General features: G+C 37.6%; 1 protein-coding gene across 1 annotated transcript in view; it reads right to left on the bottom strand.

Annotated features, from left to right (window-relative positions):
- Positions 1–7,153: 7,153 nt before the first annotated feature.
- The window catches only part of LOC102441618 (T-cell receptor-associated transmembrane adapter 1), a 28,106-nt gene continuing 15,435 nt past the window's right edge, over positions 7,154–19,824 (bottom strand). Inside the window, exons 3-6 of the mRNA XM_023754961.1 lie at positions 17,637–17,673; positions 13,624–13,685; positions 11,467–11,555; positions 7,154–7,411 (exon numbers count right to left, since the gene is read on the bottom strand). Of these exons, the coding sequence (XP_023610729.1) occupies positions 7,154–7,411; positions 11,467–11,555; positions 13,624–13,685; positions 17,637–17,673 (446 nt within the window). The remainder of the gene's footprint in view (positions 7,412–11,466; positions 11,556–13,623; positions 13,686–17,636; positions 17,674–19,824) is intronic.

Below are 19,824 nucleotides of genomic sequence, written 5' to 3'. Positions count from 1 at the left end.
TATGTGAGAGAGACACATTGATGAGTTGCCTCCATGTGTGCCCCAACCAGAGGCAGGATGAGAACCAGAAACCCAGATATGTGCCCTTGATTGGGAATTGAACCAGTGACCCTTTGGTGCACAGGCTGATGCTCTAACCATTGAACATACTGGCCAAGGCATATATATATATTCTTAATCATTGCATGATGATCAGTAACTAATAGCTAATTTATTAATTGCAATTCAAAGAGTACTAGTTAGCTCACTGAATTACACTAAAGTATACTAAAATATATTGTAGAATTATACTAAGTTTAATGAGAGGCTTAGAGTTCTGCTTCTGGTCAAGATGGAATAACATCTTGGATTTACTCTCTCACTTTGGTATATATATATAATCTACACTAATAAAAGACAAAGATGCTAATTGACCGTACCTTCGCTATGCTTATTAGCCAATCAGAAGAGTATTCAAATTAACCCAACAAAGATGGCCTTTAAATTTGTATACTGCAGGCAGATCCCACTGCGCCGCCCCGCCTGGGGCTGGAGGCAGCGAGATCCCCAGCCGCCGCCCACCCCAGTGTGGAATCAGGGCCTGCCGTGTGTGAGGAGGGGTGGGCGGGGCAGGTGGGGCGGGCAGCAGCGTGATCCTGAGCTGCAGGCCCACCACAGCACGGGATCAGGGACTGCTGTGTGAGGCCCATGGCAGGTGGCAGTGCAATCCCTAGCCACCGCCAGACCTAGCATGGGATCCGGGCCTGCCATCTGTGACTGGGGAAAAAGGGGCAGGCACCGCGGGATCAGGCGTGCCATCTGCCACCAGGGAAGTGGGCCTAAGCCAGCAGGTGGTTATCTCCCGAGGGGTCCCAGACTGTGAGAGGGCACAGGTTGGGCTGAGGGACCCCCCCCCCCCGCCAGTGCACAAATTTTTGTGCACCGGGCTTCTAATTATATATATATTTTCCTTTAACAACTAAAATCCAGACAAAAATATATAAGACAATGGTACCCAAGACATTGAATATCAAGAAATTAAGAACAATGCTCCTTGAAAGATGAAGGGGAAATTAGATGAACCCTACTATTGCCCTATCTTACTGCCTGGAGAAAGTTTCCAGGCTCTAGAGCAGGTAAAGGGAGTGTAGGTATTGCCCTCTAATCTCCTGAACTAAGATCAAGCTGCAGGTCAAGAGAAGCCAAGAAGGCAGAGTACTGGAGAGAAGAGAGCTGCATATACTCTGGGAATCTGTCAAGTGCCCCTTGAGTATTTAGCTGAACACTGATCAGTGCATGTGTGTGAGAAAACTACCAAAGCTTACAGAAGGTCTAGCTGAAAAGATTACAGAAAATAGTGCCTGTGGCTCCCAGGCATAGTGGAAAACCTCATAATTCATGAGGGCCAGAACAGCTTTTAATCTAATTACACTTGGCCTACTGCTGAGGCAAGACCCTGCTCTGGTCTTGTCTAACCAAGTTTAAAAGCAGGACTCTAACAGATTAAATTGTGTCCAACTGTATACTGCCAACAACAAAACAATGCATTTTAAATATAAAGGTGTAAAGAAGTTTTAAAAATATAGAAAAGAATATGTCATGCTAAGATTAATCAATATTAATGACAATATTAATATTAGACAAAGTAGATTTCATAGAAAATAACATCAGCAAGGATAAAGGGTCATTTCCTAATGATGAGGGATTAATTCATAAAACAAAACAAAACAAAAAAACCCATAATGCTTCTAAACATTTATGCAGCTAATAATAAGATTTCCAAATACATGAAACAAAAACTGATAAAATGGCATGGAGAAATATATAAATGTCTATTTGGACAATTATAGGCAGGTATTTCAACATTTCTCTCTTAAAATTTTCCCTCAATAAATTGAATAAGTAGGCAAAAATCAATGGGAATATAGAAGATTTGAGAAGCTCTATCAACCAAATTGACCTAATTGAAATGTATAGAATATTCTGCCCAACAACAATAAAGTATGCATTCTTTTCGAGTGCACACCATCACTCAACTAGAAAAACTATATTCTGGGCAATAAAGGAATGTTCAATAGATTTAAAAGGATTTAAGTCGTGTTTTCTGTCCACAGTGGAGTTAAATTAGAAATCAATAAAGAAAGAGATCCAAAAGAATCCTCAAATATTTGAGAACTAAGTAGCACACTTCTAAATAGCCCACAGGTCAAAGAAGTAATCAAAAGGGAAACTGAAAGTATAGAAGTGAATAAAAAGGAAAACACAATATACCTGGTGTGGGATGCAGCTAAAGGAAAACATTATTGTAAAAAGGGAAATTTATGAAACTAAATGACTATTTTAGACAAGAATAAAAGTCTCATACCAATGACTTCAGCTTCCACCTTAAGAAGTAAAAAAAATTTTTTTTAAAGCTAAAAAATGAAGAACAAATGAAACACAATAAGCAGAAAAAAATATAACATTGATTAGAGAAAAATTAATGAAACAAAATATAAAAACAATAGGAAAATCATGTGAACAATAACTTGTTCTTTGAGGAAATCACTATAATTGATAAAACTGGATAAATCAGGAAAAGTAAAAGCAAATTGTTAGTATCAAAGAGAGTTGAAATCATTACATATTTTCAAAGGATAATATGGAAATATTTTAAACAACTTTATGCCAATAAATTTTACAACATGGATGAGAGGGACACATTCTTTGAAAGATATAAACTACTAAAGCTCATTCTAGAGGAAATAGATAACTTGAATACCCTTATATAAATAACAGAATTTGCATTTGTAGTTAAAAGCCTTTGCAATTATCAGTTCATATATATATGATGCATAAATTTCAAAATGTTATTGAGTGGAATTCAAAGGGTAAAAAACAAAACCAAAAATTGAAATATCTTTGGGGCTAGGTAAATAATGTAAGCAAATGATGTAAAATAGTCATCGGAAAAAATAACTGTCAAAAATACTACCAAACTTTATTTTCATGGAACTATAGTGTGTGTGTGTGTGTGTGTGTGTGTGTGTTGATTAGAGGACAAATCAATTAAACAAAATATAGAAACAATAGAAAAATTATGTGATCAATAACTGGTTCTTTGAGGAAATCACTATCTACACTAATAAAAGACAAACATGCAAATTGACCGTACCTTTGCTATGCCTTAAGCCATGCCGACCAGCCAATCAGAGCGACTATATGCAAATTAACCCAACCAAGATGGCGGCCGGCAGCCACGGAGCTGGAGCAAGCAAGAGGCTTGGGTTGCCCCTGGTGATGGAGGAAGCCAAGCTTCCCGCCCCGCCCTGGCTGGCTCTGAGCTCCACTCAAGGCTACAAAGTTTCAATTATAGAAGGTAAATAAATCCCAGAATTAAAAAAAAAAGAAAAAAAGAGAGGCTGGGAGCTTCCATCACTGGGGGGCTTGGCCAGCCTGAAAACGGCCCTCAGCCTCTCACCCAGACTGGCAAGGCACCCCAGTGGGGACCCCCCACCCTAAAGGGGGTGTGGCCAGACCTCCACCCTGAAAGGGGTGTGACCAGCTGCAAACAGCCATTAGACCCTCACCCAGGCTGGCCAGGCACCCCAGCGGGACCCCCACCCTGATCCGGGACACCCTTCAGGGAAAACCAGCTGGCCCCCACCTGTGCACCAGGCCTCTATCCTATATAATAAAAGAGTAATATGCAAATTGACCCTAACAGCAGAATGACTGGGAATGACTGGTCACTATGATACACACTGACCACCAGGGGGCAGATTCTCAATGCAGGAGCTGTCCCCTGGTGGTCAGTGCGCTCCCACAGGGGGAGCCCTGCTCAGCCACAAGCCAGGCTGATGGCTGCCAGCACAGCGGTGGTGGCGGGAGCCTCTCCCGCCTCCTCAGCAGTACTAAGGATGTCCGACTGCAGCTTAGGTCTGCTCCCTGCTGGTAAGTGGACATCCCCTGAGGGCTGCCGGGCTGCCAGAGGGATGTCTGACTGCCAGCTTGGGCCCGATCCCCCAGGGCGCGGGCCTAAGCCAGCAGGTGGACATCCTCCGAGGGGTCCCAGATTGCAAGAGAGCATAGGCCGGGCTGAGGGACCCCCCTGCATGCACAAATTTTTGTGCACCGGGCCTCTAGTAATTAATAAAACTAGATAAACTGGGAAAAATAAAAGCTTTGCTATCATATTCATATGTATAAACATATGATAGCAAAGCTTTTATTTTAATTTGAAAGTAAAAGTTAAAATCAACAAGTGATTATCTATATATATAAAGAGCCAGGAGCCGTCACATCCGAATGGATGACCAAACAGGATGAGTGGGGTGACCAAGCCAGCAGGAGGGTTAGTGAGGGACAACCAAACAACTGAGCAGCTGGCTGCTTGGGGCAACCAGGCTGGCAGTGGGGGCAGTGAGGGGCAACCAGGCCATCAGGGGGGTCAGTTAGGGGTGATCAGGCAGGCAGGCAGGTGAGCAGTTAGGAGCCAGTGGTCCCGGATTGTGAGAGGGATGTCCGACTGCTGGTTTAGGCCCAATCCCCAGGATTGGCAGTCGGACATCCCCCAGGGGTCCCGGAATGGAGAGGGTGCAGGCTGGGCTGAGGGGACCCCACCCTCCCCGCACAAATTTCATGCACCAGGCCTCTAGTTAATTAATGATGATATTGCTTGTGGTGTTTTGGTTCTTCTCTGGAAGAGAAACCTGATTCATCTTCTTCCTCCCTTAGATATTACTATGTTTTGCATTTCCTATGATACCTTGGACAGTTTCAAATATTTTACTTTAAATTATTTAATTTTATACAGATTCATAATGGAAAATAGTTATTGACAAAAGTAGGTACTTCCAAATATGGACAGAATTCTTACACAACAACATACTCGTCCGTCCTCTCTTTTTACGTGGATGACTCCTTCTCCTTCCTCAGTTCTCTGAATTAAAATTTCTTCTTCAAGGCTGCCATTTTTCCATTATTATTCCTCATTTTTCTGTTTTCTTAATAGTGTTTTTCAGTACTAGTAACTACACATTTTTGTTGTTGTTAACCTGATAATTATCTTTTCTACTGGCCTGTAAGTTCCTTGGGAACAGGGTCTCTGCCTGTTCCCTCATCACTATATACCAGGATCTACCTTTATTCCTAACCTACAGTGGGAGCCCAATAAATAATGGAAGACAGAATGAATAACATGCACTAAGCTCTGGCCAGAGGGCAGGACTGATAGCTGCCTGTAGAGTCTTCTTGATCAGTAACATGATAACAGAAAAAAAATTTAAATAATTTTTTATAGTTAGAAGCATTTATCAGAATTGAAATTGAACACATACTTTGACCAAATTATGGACCTTTCAGTAATATATTCTATAGATACCCACGATATGCACACCTTTTAAAACAGCAACCCCTTCCCTACTACGCAAGAAGTCAGATAAGTACCTAAACCCATGTGGAGATGCATTCTCATCACATTGTTATTTGTAAAGCAAAAAACAGAAGTTGGAAATTAGCTAAATGTATCTCAGAATTATTTAAATAAATTCTGATGTAGTCATCAATGTGATGCTATACAAGAATTAAAATTATAAGACAAGTGAGGCAAAAGTAGGTTTATAGTTGTTCGTATACAAATACAATAATGTATAATAATACAAGAATAAATTTTGTGCTTTGCATACTCAAAACTGTAGTTAAAAATCACAGTGAAAATAAATCCAGAATGTATTGTTAGATTAAAAAAGTTTAAATAAATTACATACAGTAATCACTCCTCTTTTTTATTTAAAAAAACAAAACACCACAATTGATATATGTATGTGAGCATGCCCAAGAAAAATATTTAGAAGGATATTTAGGAAGTTGCTCATAGTGATTATTTCTGGCTAGGGCTATTTCTGAATTCTTTTTGATACTTGTTTATTGTTACAGAAGCATGCATTAATTTTATAATAATTTTTAAAACTAACAAATATATTTCTATTTGGAAAAAAAACACTATTTACGAAGAGTACCCCACCTCTCTTAGGAATGTATTTAAATGCCTCCCATGCTTTTCAATCAGAAATTTCTTCCACCTTATGACCCAGCAATTTTACTTCTGGGAATATATCCCAATAAACCCGAAACACTGATTTGACAGACTATATGGACTCATATTAATTGCAGCAGTATTTGCAATAGCCATAATTTGGAAGCAGCCCAAGTGCCCATCAGTAGGCGAGTGGATAAAAAAGCTGTGGTACATTTACACAATGGAATACAACTGGGCTGAAAAAAAAAAAAGGAAATTTTACTTTTTGGTACAGCATGTATGAAGCTGGAGAGTATTAGGCTAAGTGAAATAAGCCAGAGAAAGTCAGATACCATATGATTTCACTTATATGTGGAATTTAATGAACAAAATGAACAAACAAAATAAAAGCACACGCAAAGTTACAGAACACAGACTGACAGCTGTCAGAGGGGGTGGGAGTTAAGGGGCTAGGAGAAAAAGATAAGGGATTAAACAAACAAACAAATAAAAACCTTCATCACCCAGACAATAGTATTATGATTACCAGAAGGAAATGGGAGAAGAAGAAGAGGGCACATGGGGAGATAAATGAGGATGGAAGGAGACTTGACTTGCGGTGCTGCACACACACTCAATATATAGATGATATAGTAAAGAATTGTACACCTGAAACCTATATAATTTTATTAATCAGTGTTGCCCCAATACTTTCAATAAAATAAAAAGAAATTTCTTCCAATTATGGGGTATTTCACCTTGGTTAGAAAAGAGAAATGTTTTTAAAAATGGTCTTTTATTCTTTTTCTAATGTGTTCCAGAACACGCTTAATGCTTAAAAGTTGTTTTGGTTTTATTTCACTGAGTATTAATCATTGTTGGTGAAGTTGTGACATTGCCATCAAGCTCAATTTATAAACTTGATTTTATTTTACATTTGACTACTAGACATTTGTCAAGTGAATTCAAATAACTAATTCAAAAAACTAATTTTCATGACATTCCATTCAGTGTGCAAGAACGTAAGTTCTGGATAAGAAGGTAAACCACCATCCCACCAACAGATGATCATACGTCACCCTGCCACATTATGCTGTGTCATAGAGAGATCTTGTGTGGGGTTTTTTGTGGGTTTTCCCCCCAGTCTTCTTCAATAAGAGCTGAATCATAATCCAGCTAATTCACAGGTTCTTTATTAGCACGAATCAATCCAAACAGTCTAACGGGATCATCATGAATGTTTTCCTCTATTGCCGGGCTCGCGGGTGGGAGACTGTACACCAGGGTAGTCTCAGGAAGGCTGGTGTTCATTCCAGGTAACAGCTCATCTTCATTCTTGTCTGACACATAAGTATTTTGTTTCCTGGGCTTTCTGGGCTTCCCCTCACAATTGTGATTCAGTGAGGCGTAAAACATCTGTGATTCATGAATTGCCTAAAAAGAGAGGCATGTTAATTTTTTCATTGTTAGCCCATTCTGTCACTTTGATGACTTCTGGGAATTTCTAAGTTCTCTGAAAAGCAAAAGCTTGTTTTCTGGGCTTTAGCTGCCAGTTAGCTTATATGCTATATTCAAAATTCCTTCCTAAGGCACAACTTGCATATTTTTACTATCATGTCTCCAAAATGTTAGCCTATAGACTAAGGTCTGAATTTCATATCCTGACATTCAAGGTTTTCCATGCTTGATACTACTCCACCTTTTAAATATTGATTCCTACTACTCCCCTGCATAAACTCTCTATTTTAGGCAAACTGGATAATTCTTCATTTTCCTTTGGGGAATTCCTCTCCCTTCCCTGGTCTGGATTACAGCGCTGTACCCCAAGCCCAGCTCAGGACTAAGCATGTGACCTAGGCTGGAACCAATCACACCATCCATCCCCCTGGCATCAGAAGTTGGTCCAAGAATAGAAGGCATGTGGTTTCAGCAGAGCCAATTGTGTGGCACGTTTGGGATTGATGCACAGATGCAGGAATAGAAAACGTGCTGTTTCCTGGAGTTGGGAGGAAGAAAACCTGGGTCTTCCAGAGGCTTGTCCAGCCTCAAGGGAAGAGTCCGTGGTAATGGAAGAGCATGAAGTCAGTAACAGAGGGAAACAGAGGGAGGAGAAGCGAAGAGAGCCCTCGTAGTCAGTCCTCTCAAAAACAAATGCCCCCTTACAGCTCCCTCCCATGTGAGCCAGTGATTTTCCTCTTATCCTAAAGTGGTTTGAATTGGTTTCTGCACTTATAACTTACAGCATTCCCAACAATATAAGTCTGGTCAACAATTGGTCAACCTTATCAAGTGCTGCAGAGTTCAAAAACCGTGATCCTGAGAAAGAACCACAAACTGTACATGGCGTAGTCACTGTGACTTCCAGCGTGTTATTTCAGTTGAGTGCATGGGTAGAAAATATATGGCCAGAAATAAAAGAATGTGTATCTATGGAAACAATAGAGGAAAGTAAGAATCAGTTTAGGAGTTAATCAAGCTGAAGTCAAGTTTTGTTGTTGTGTTTTAAAATATTGGGGTGATGTGTGCATATTGGTCAATAGTAATGATAGTAAGAATTAGTTTTTTAAAAGTGAAGAATGGAGACAAATGATTTAAGGTAAAGATCTGGAAATAAATAGGAGAAATGGTCAAGAGCATAAGCAGTAGTGTTGGCTTTGGAAAGGAGAGAGGGTGCTTCTGACATAGGAGGGAAAGGAGAGATTCATGTGAGAGTTTGACATGAAGATAAGAGAGAGGAGCAAGCACACACTGTGTCCCTCAAACTTTTTAGGCTATGAGAATTCTTGTGGACTCATTATATGATTAGGTTTCCTGATAAACTCTTCATAGCTAATAGAATATTGAGATGCTGAAATTACAAGTTCTGAACTGTACATATGATTTTCAAAGGGGAAGGAATTCATTTCCATTTTTCCAACAGATACTTCATCCATCAAGCTTTATGCGTAATTCCATAGATTCCTTCTGCTTTCTTAATTGAATATAATAAATATTATAGTAGCAAACTGGGCAGTGTGTTTGTTGATAATCATTCTAATAAAATGGAATTGAGCAAATGTAAAGAAATTACTTCTAGGTAGTGAAACTAAATTTGTGAGAAGGATGTAATAAAGACAAATCTACTTAGAGTAACTTTAATTAGCCTATATAATAAAAGGCTAATATGCAAATTGTCCCCTTGACCAGGGGTTCGACAGGGAGTTCGATCAAGGGGTGAGGCTGGCTGGCCAGCCACCAGTGGCCCTTCTCTCCTACCGGCCCCACCCCTGATCGCCCCCCCTACCCCAAATGGGGGCAGGGCCAGTCCCCCAATTGCCCATGGCCCCTCCCTGGCTGGCCCCACCCCAACATCCCCTCCCCCTAGCCAGCCAGGCCTGATCAGGGCCAATCTGGACCCCATCCATGCACAAATTTGTGCACCAGGCCTCTAGCATAATTTATAAAACAGCAAACTTTTAAGGACATTTTAAGATTTTGCACAATTTCCACTTTAGTTAAAAGCAGATGTAGCTCAAATAAAGCTGGCCTATTCAAGTCATATGTATTAAATAGCTACTTCTATTCCAGATGCTCAGATTTTTTACTAGTAGCTAAGGTGCTGTGAATTTCTACATTTCAGATGGTGTGGTTACATGGTAACCTTCTTTTAGAGGTTTTCTTTTGGTTGTCATGGATTTAGCAGGTCATATTATTACATGCAGTTTTTCATTCCTTCTATGTAAAAATACATTTTACAATTAATTGAACATCTGATGACAGATTTGCCTATCAGAGGGCGACTTTACCTTTCCTTAGACTTCACTACATCTTGCTTTCTTATTAAAATTTCAAGAATTTTGGCTGTGGAGGGAATTCATATAAAGAAAAATAGAAAAATTCTGCCTTATTGGGAAGTTTCCAAGATGTGATCCATCTTACAGAGGAGAATATTTTCTGTTAGATGGGACTAAATTTGAATTCTGTTTTCCCACCTAGTACCTGAATGCTCTAGGGCAGCGGTTGGCAAACTGTGGCTTGCAAGCCACATGCGGCTCTTTGGCCCCTTGAGTGTGGCTCTTCCACAAAATACCAGCTCTTCCATAAAATACCGACTTCTGCGCATGGGCCATGAAGTTTCAATCGCACTGTACGTGCGTGCCTGCATGTGGTATTTTGTGGAAGAGCCACACTCAAGGGGCCATAGAGCCGCATGTGGCTCACGAGCCGTGGTTTGCTGACCACAGCTTTAGGGCAAGTCTTTCATCCTTTTTAAGACTGTCAAATTGGAATAATAATACTGCCTTCCTCAAAGAATCTAAGACAGTGGTTCTCAACCTTCCTAATGCCGCAACCCTTTAATACAGTTCCTCATGTTGTGGTGACCCCCAACCATAAAATTATTTTTGTTGCTACTTCATAACTGTAATTTTGCTACTGTTATGAATCGTAATGTAAATATCTGATATGCAGGATGTATTTTCATTGTTACAAATTGAACATAATTAAAGCATAGTGATTAATCACAAAAACAATATGTAATTATATATGTGTTTTCCGATGGTCTTAGGCGACCCCTGTGAAAGGGTCGTTCTACCCCCAAAGGGGTCGCGACCCACAGGTTGAGAACCGCTGATCTAAGAGGATAATGCCTATAAAGTACATAACACAAGACCTGACACATCACAACTGCATAGGGAATACTGTCCTATGGCTGTTTTTAGATAGTAGCAAGAGTGCACATCATTGAAAAAACAAAATCTGGGAGGAGAAGGAATAAGAGTTATTTTAAGTGAAATTTATACCTCAGCAGCACATAGGCTAAGAACTGTGAATGGCTTTTGATGAAGTCAGTGCTCTGTCTGAAGAAGTTGAATGATTGTGGTAGGAAAAGGAGAAACTCTCCAATTCTCCTTAGGTTTTTATAGGTTTTTGCTTAAGCTATTTCCCTGCCTATTTCTAATTAAGCTCTGTGTAAATACATCTCTTGCTGTAAGACCAAAGCCATAGGACTTGTATTAAAATTTACATTCATTTGCCTTGTAAAATAGAAGTATGGTCTTTTATATCCAGCTAAATTTACCTTTTAACTAAAGACCTCTCCCTCCCTCCCCCTCCCTCCCTCCCTCCCTTCATCCTTCCCTCCTCTTCCCATAAATTTCTAACATCTAGGTCTTATGTGCCTTATACATGTGTCAACTTTTATATTTATCTTTGTGACACACATAATTCTTTTAATTGACTATTTAGGAAGAGAACTCACTTTTCCATTCAAATCTATTGCCTTTGTAATTGTACACAGTTTTGACTCTTTGAATTTGAGTCTGAGTAGCATTTACTTGTCTTGAGTTTCCCTTTAGAGTTTAGGTCCCAAAACTTGACACATTTACTCTAAATGTTCTAACAGCTACTTTAACTGTGCATCAGAATGCACTCTTTCTCTGCTCTTGAAACCTGCAGCTGAGCTGTGATCTCCACTAAACTTGACCCTTGATACAGTAAACAAAACTCACCGGTGCAGGTCGGGTGGCTTCTTGCAGTTCATTCACAGATCTCTCTGGTCGGGCTTTCATTTGTTCATAGCAATTTTCATCCATTTGTTCTTGGGAGTTGAAAAGATTATGATTGACAATGGGAAAACAAAATATGTTGGCACAAGTAAAGAGACATGACCCAAGCAACACTTAGCTGTAAATATGAAACCTCTAAGAATCATTTAATTTGTCTTTATCATGAAAACGCAGAGGTAAGCAAGAACAATCTGCTCTCTGCAGGTTAGGTAAGAAGTCTTTTGCCCCATAGCATTAACAATAAGACAAAGGGAAGTCACTTGGGATAAGGACTAGATCATAGCCATTTAGCCATTTTTTTAAATACCACTGTAGGCCATGACAGTTTCAAACTACCATTTAGATGTTGTAGAGATCCCATGAGTTAAATTTTTCCCCGTGTTCTCTTCTATTTAAGTGTAACTGCAAATGATGTATGGTGGCATAATGCACAGTGCACCTACATTGATGTTTTCAATCTGGTAATTATTTCTGTGAGTAAAATGTTTTACTCAGCGGCATTCTGAACCTCACGTCCTATTTTTTTAAAGGATTTAGAGTATGGTTTTTATTCCATAAATGAGTGACAGGACAGTTCAGCCAGGCTGTTCTGAAGGTGGGCTGTCTAATGCTGACTCTAAGTACGTGGAGTTTTTGTGCAGCATCCACCAGCCAGCAGACCTGCATTCATTTCACCCTGTGGGGACAGGCTTAGTGAATCATTCATACCTTTCTTACCCCAAATACACCTACTTAAAAGGGACAGGAAAGAGAATTAGTGACAGGTAGGATAGCCAGTGACTTGGCAGAAATGTGAACTGCTCCAATTTGACCCCATAGAAAAAATAGATATATTTACTATAGTACAAGGTACCTCCCAATTACTTACCCCTTTCTGAAAGCAACACAAAAGAAAGGGTCCATCGAGTGATATTTCTCAAAGCATAGTTCATGGAAAACATGCTTTAGGATCACCTGGGAGGTTTGTTAAATAGCAGATTCCTGGACCTCCCACATCAGAACCTGTGTGAGTGACCCCTGTGCTCACTTAGACTTGGAAATCGTAGATGTGGTGGCTTTAAACAACTAGAATACATAAACAATGAAGTGCTCAAATCTTATAGGGAAGCACCACGATTCCACAAGGTGAAACAGGAGGGAAAACTCATTTTACTAGTTCATTACCGAAAAATAGTTCCTGCTTCCTCAGAGTGAGGAGATTAGAGGGAACTTTGCTATGGAAGAAAGACAACAATGATATACATGCTGGACTCCTATACAACTCTCACATTCCGAACTTTAGAATTCCACACTATTTTGATATACAGAGATCCAGATCCATTTAGTCCATTCCTGGACATCTCTGTGTTGAGACTCAGAGACCTGCAGGAGTGAAGCCCAATTCTCCTGTCCTGCATTAAGTGAAGTGCTTGCAGGGCAAGGATGGGCTTAAGTGCTAGCATCACCCTCCTGGCTCCTCCCATCAGGATCTCCAATCAGATCACAGTGGTCTGTTTTGAGGAATTTGAGGTGTTTTGTTTTGGGTGGTTGGGATGTTTCAAGTAATAAGGGGTATAGGGAATTGATGAGGACCTGTTGCATCAGAACAAAAATATATAACCCACTCCATGAAGATTTAGCTCTTCTCTTTCCCGACTTGCCATCAAAACAGCCCCAGGGTCTCTACTTACAAAGAACAAGTTTCCACAAGGGAAACCAGAAAACGTATTTATTATTCCAGATATTTCACTGTAGATTTGCTTTTGCATATGGTGCATAAAACACTGTTTACCTGGTTGGGCCACTTTCTGTTCTAGAAATAGTATTTCACAGAATTCTATGTGTGTCAACATTCATGGTAATAGAGTCTTCCTGTATTCTCATTACTGCTAGAGTGAAATGGAGAGAATATAGAAAACAGGATGCTAATTTACACCTAATGCTGCAATGCAATTTTAATGTGTGTCTTTGGAAAGGCATACTAAATAACATGCTAAACATGCTTGAATTTATGTTATCATTGGGATATTTAAATGTGACTGTGACAAAAATAAGTCACCTCAAATTATTTGTGGAATTAAGTGAGGGGGGTGTATTAATTTCTGGAAAAATAAAACTTACCTGAGACCACATTATCTAAGTTACCATAAATTGGTGTGTCTTCAACATAATAATCATCCTCCCTATAAGGAAAAAGTATTTATTTTATTAGAATCCACTTTACACAAAGTTCTTAACTAATTCAATATTAGGTAAACTATTGTTCTTGTTCAGCCTTGGCCAACCAATGTAGATACATTTATGTGCAAGTGAGTGAATGCAAGTGTGCAAGCATGCCTGCCTTCATGTGTGCATGAATTTGAAAAGTCATTTTTGGACCTTCTTTCAGGGAATAATGATAGCAAGTATTTATTTAGCACTTACTGTTTGTCAGATGCTACATGAAGTGTATTTTAGATATTCATTTAATCCTTATACAATCACACAAAATAGGCATTATAGCATCCCTATATTAAAGGTAAAGAGCTTAAGGCACAGAGAGGTAAATGTTTGCTGCAGGTCATAAGAAGAGTAAGTGGCAGAGCTGAGATTAGAACCTAGCTTATCTGTGTTTTTAACTATACATTGTACTACCTGTTTACTTGCCCAGACTTTCACTCTGAAAAATCCTCTAAAACTATGATTACTAAGTAAATATTCATTGACAGGGATGTGTAAAAAATAAAAGGCCAAAGAAATATTTGCAGGTGCAATAAAATGATTGATTGCCTATTACATCCAGATGCTGTTCTATGTGTTACATACATTGTATCAAAGACCCAGGGAAATTCTGCCAAAATACTCTTATCATTCCCCACTTTACAGATGAGAAGCCTGAGATTCAGAAATACTAATGTATTTTCCCTAACTTTATGTGTAATGTCAGCAATAACTACCAATTATGAAAGCTTTTCTTTATGCCAGTGCTCACTGAACCCTCAGATGCATTTTATTTTGATCCCTACTGTGCATATAAGGAATTTGTAGCTCAGAGAGGTAAATTGTCCAAATATACACAGACAGTAGCTGGCAGTGCTAGCGTTGTAATGCAAGTCTGGTCCTAAAGCCCTATTTGCTCTTGATGTTTGGTTAAGTTTCCTTACAGCCTCATCTGAGTAATCCTATTAGGAATACAGCAGACATCCACCATTGTCACCAGACAGTAAAGATGGCCCTGGTGACCAGCTTTCACAATAGCAGTCTGGGAACAGAGACCTACCAGGCAGTGAGAGTGACATTTCATAAAATAGTAGCAACTGCTTTAACTTTGAGATTACATATCACGGAGAGCTGGAGGGAATTGCATCGAAAGAAAAAAAGAACTCTTATCTCAAGGCTTAACAGCTATATTACTCATCATGCTTCTGAAAGAAGACAGAATATATGTAAATCGCAAGTAGATGTCCTTAAAAAATTACAGATCAAATGATACCTGGATAAAATGGTTTGAAAAGTCCAGATGCTGGCTTTTATCTTATAAAAGAAACTCATTTGTAACCTTTCTTTCCATCAGTAATTCAATGCAGCTTAATATTGGGATATGGAGGAGACACTGCTCATGGTTTTTCTCTGGCTATGCAGAGAATATAATAGCAAAAGGTGAAGAATTTTTAATAAGACAATCCATTTATTTTCAAAGCTCACACAAATAGCAGATACAATCTGCAAATGATAAATCATATCCAAAAAATGAACATCATTTCATTCATTATGAATGAAAATAAGATGTGGTTTATAATGCAGTGCCCTGAGTCTATAGGCAGGTCTCAGATGATTAATCATCTCAAATAAAAAATTATTCAGAAGCAGTTGCCTAGCAAATTCATATATATGTGTCTGTATATATGTATTTTACTTATCAGTTCCAAATAGCTTCAGTCTTTTGCAAATATCTAATAACCTTTAAGCACAAATGTGTGGCAGTGTTTTATGTGGAAGATGAATTGCTATTAAAAATAAATTAATAAGCTTATATCCCAGAGGCCAGTGCATCTCTGAGTTTTGGGTCAGATCAGATTCTCAATTGCTCAGAACATGTCTGAAATAGTCCTCTAACAAATAAGCACATTAAATGACACTCCAAAATTTAAAATAGTATTGTTTTTTACTAGGGCCCAAATTTTCTATTTTCGCATATATTTTCTCTAGTTTACATTTTAAAGTTTTTTTTATATTTTACTATTATTTCATTGTTAAGTCCTTTGTAGAAAAATTTCTAAATTATCTAAGTAAATTAAATAATTAAGTTCAATTTTAAAAAATATCATTACTTATGCCTGGGTGGCCTTGGGCATCAATTCTCTGAGTTACAATTTTCTTATTTATAAATCAAGGATATTAAACTATTTAATCCCTATTGTTCTTTTCGGTTCCAAAATCTATGATAAAAATATGGGGTTCCAATATCCGAGTAAAAATGAAAGATATTTCTACAAAACTAAATAAAGCCACTTTGAGGGGCTGGAAAGTTGTCAGATTGAGGAAAGAGCAAGCTCAGGGGTCTATCAGAAGTTGATTTGTGTAAGTGTTACTTTGATTTGCTTAATAGATACTTCTTTGAATAGGCAGATATATGTTTGGGTTCCATGACTGTATAAATGTTGTTTAAAGTCATGGGTAATTTTGGCTTCCAAAGTATGTAATCAGAAATAGGCAAGTTGAGAAGCATATACACAAATGTGTGAATTAACATGCCAACCACTTTTTATAGATAAAATGTGCTTGTATAATCAAATTTTGCCTAAATGAAGATATACTATAATAGATAGATTTTTAAATCCTTGAAGGATTCTGCATCTTTTCATCTTTGTATGTCTATTGTCTAGCCAAGTTCTTACTTATTGAATGAATGCTCTTAAATAAATGAATGTTATAAGCACACGAGCCTCTTTTCTACATTTGCCCTACAGCAAAGAGCCTGCTTGTTTTGAGATGGGTATTTTACCAATTTTCCCTTCTGACTCTTATCATTCTCCCAAACTACTGATCCAATCTTTAGCAAAATGATCAAATCACAAGATTTTCTATCCTATTGCATCTTAATTACTCTTCAAATGACAAGTATCAAATCAATCATCAGATTTACTTATACATAGCTATGTAGGATTGTCTTTGATACATTGTTGTAACCAAGTCAGCAAATTACTCTTTATTTGAGCTAATGACATGAAAATTATCTCATGTTATAGAATCCAAGGCTAACAGTACTCATAACAATGTGTGTGTGTGTGTAAACCTGCCTCCAAAATAGACATTTCCACCTGGAGAAGGAAAAAGAGGCCAACAAAAAGTTTATAATCTTATCCTATCTAGTGAGAAAGCTCTGTGTTTTTGAAATACCTTTTAGCCTTTCAGTCTACCATTTCAGAAAGGTCTTGAAGAGTCCTCAAGGAAATTCTCTATACTTAGTTTTGTTTTGTTTTTAATTCCAAAAGAGAAATCTCCAATCTAATGACACATTTTGGTCAGAATATACTAAGAAAATGAAACTTATTTACTATAACTCACACCATAAACCTTTTTTTAAAAGTACCATACTATGCAATTTCTCTGCAACTAGCTCAGTAAGTAATAAAGAGAGTAAGTTATAACTGCATGTTATTTTAGAGTTGATTGATCACATTTCTCTAGTGATTGACATTAACCTTAAAAACAGCATATCATGAAACATTCTAGTCAATATTTGTGTGTAAGCATACCTTAAATATTATTAGGTATTGCCAGATTTATTTTCACCCTAAATTCTTAAGGGCCACACAGTTTTTATACATAGACTGCATTCTTACAATCTGATCTGAATTATAACCTAGGATATTTCCTCTTGAAATTGATGATCATTCTGTAGATAACAGGTTAGAGTCCCACTCCATTCTTCACCCATCTCTCTCATTAGCTCAGGATGTGTAAGTAATTAGGGCAGATAATAATGCTATAGCTTTTAATTTTCAGATAGGAATAAAAGTAATTAAAATTCACTTTTAATTGTATTTTTAGCCCAAATACAATTTCTCTGAGCCAAACCTATAAGCAATATTGCATTTGTTACTTTCCCTTATTCATTGGGAATCACAATGTATAACTCATTTTCTACATACCTGGGGACGTAGTAATCAGAGTGCCTGTATATTTTACCTGAAAGATATTCAAAATAGACAAAATAAATAAATGTTTGGACATACATTTGTTAAGTCTTCTAGAGAGGGTTATGAGGGGAACTTAGCCTCAATGTCAATTAATATATTTATTCAAACCACTTGGCCACCACTGTTTGACATAGAGATAAAGATTGTCTCTGAATTGGGTAAATCATAGTCCATATTCTCTCTTCGTAATTTGGAATAGAAACAGAGTGCAGCAGAAAAAAATAAATAATAAAAATTAGAGCAAAATTGAATGAAATAGAGAACAAAAAGACTACATAATGGCAAAAGAGTTGGTTCTTTGAAAGATTAATAAAATTGACAAACCCCTGGCTAGACTCACTAAGGAAAAAAGAGAAAATTCTCACATAAACAAAATTAGAAGTGAAAAAGGAGAAGTTACCAAAGAAATTACAGATATACAAAGGGTCATACTAGAATAATATGAAAGACTATATGGCACTAAATTCAACAACCTAGAAAAAAGAGTAAGTTCCTAGAATTATATAACCTTCCTAGTCTAAATCATGAAGAAATGGAAAATCTAAGTAGACTGAACAACAGTGTGAAAATTGAAACAACCATCAAAAACCTCCCAAAAAATAAAAATCCAGGACCAGATGGCTTCACTAGTGAATTCTACTGAATATTCAAAGAAGATTTGATACTTATCCTCCTAAAACTCTTCCAAAAAAATTGCTAAAACATTTATGAGGCCAACATAACCCTGATACAAAAACCTCGCAAGGATAATACTAAAAAAGAAAACTATCCAGCAATATCTCTGATGAATTCAGATGCAAAACTCCTAAACAAAATACTAGCAAATTGAATACAACAGTACATCCAAAAAATAATATATCACAATTAAGTGGGGTTCATTCCAGGGGCACAAGGATAATTCAACATACACAAGTCAATCAATGTAATCCACCACATTAACAAAGGAAAGACTTAAAATCATATAATCTTCTCAATAGATGCAGAAAATGTATTTGATAAGATACAGCATCCATTTATATTAAAACACTCAATAAAATGGGTATAGAAGGAGAGTATCATTATGTAATTAAGGCCATCTATGAGAAACACTCAGCTAAAATCATACTTAGTGGTGCCCGGCCAGTGTTGCTCAGTGGTTGAGTGTTGTCTCATGAACCAGGAGGTCACATTTGATTCCCAGTCAGAGCATATTACCTGGGTTGCAGGCTGGGTCCCCAGTGGGGACATGCAGGAGGTAGCCAATTGATGATTCTCTTCTATCAGTAATGCTTCTATCTTTCTCTCCCTCTCCCTTCCTCTCTTTGAAATCAATAAAAAAATTTAAAAGAAGAAGGAAAAAATAAAATCATACTCAATGGTAAAAAAGTGAAAGCTTTTCCTCTAAAATCAGAACAAGACAAGTATGCCCACTCTTACCACCCTTAGTAAACATAGTTCTGGAAGTCCTAGCCAGAGCAATCAGGCATGATGAAGAAATAAAAGGCATTTAAATAGTTAAGGAAGAAGTAAAAGGGTCACTTTTTTGCAGATGACATGATTCTATACATAGAAAATCCTCAAGGCTCAACAGAAAAATTATTAGAAACAATAAACAAATACAGCAAAGTTGCAGGATACAAAGTCAATGTACAAAAAATCCACTACTTTCCTATATACTAACAATGAAACTTCAGAAAAAGAAATGAAAAAAATTCTTTTGCCATTGCAACAAAATAAATAAAATACAGAAGAATAAACTTAACAAAGGATATGAAGAACCTATATACTGAAAACTCTAAAGCATTATTTAAAAAGATTGAAAAAGACACAATGAAATGGGAAGATAAAAAAAAACAGAATAAAAAATTGTCATATTTGTATGGAACCACAAAAGACCCAAAAAAGCCAAAGCAATCCAGAGAAAAAAGAACAAAGCCAGAGGTACCACATTCCCTGACTTCAAATTATACCATAGAGATCGGATAACAGAAAACAACATAGTATTGGCAGAAAAACAAGCACACAGACCAATGGAATGGAATTGAGAGCCCAGAAATAAAACCTCATGTTTATGGGAAAATAATTTGTTATGAAGAAGCCCAAAACACACAATGAAGAAAAGAAAGCCTCTTCAATAAATGGTGCTGAGAAAATTGGAAAG

The sequence above is a fragment of the Myotis lucifugus genome, unplaced genomic scaffold (assembly GCF_000147115.1).
Source record: "Myotis lucifugus unplaced genomic scaffold, Myoluc2.0 scaffold_67, whole genome shotgun sequence".
Taxonomy (NCBI): Eukaryota; Metazoa; Chordata; class Mammalia; order Chiroptera; family Vespertilionidae; genus Myotis; species Myotis lucifugus.
This window is presented reverse-complemented; position numbering and strand designations above follow the sequence as displayed.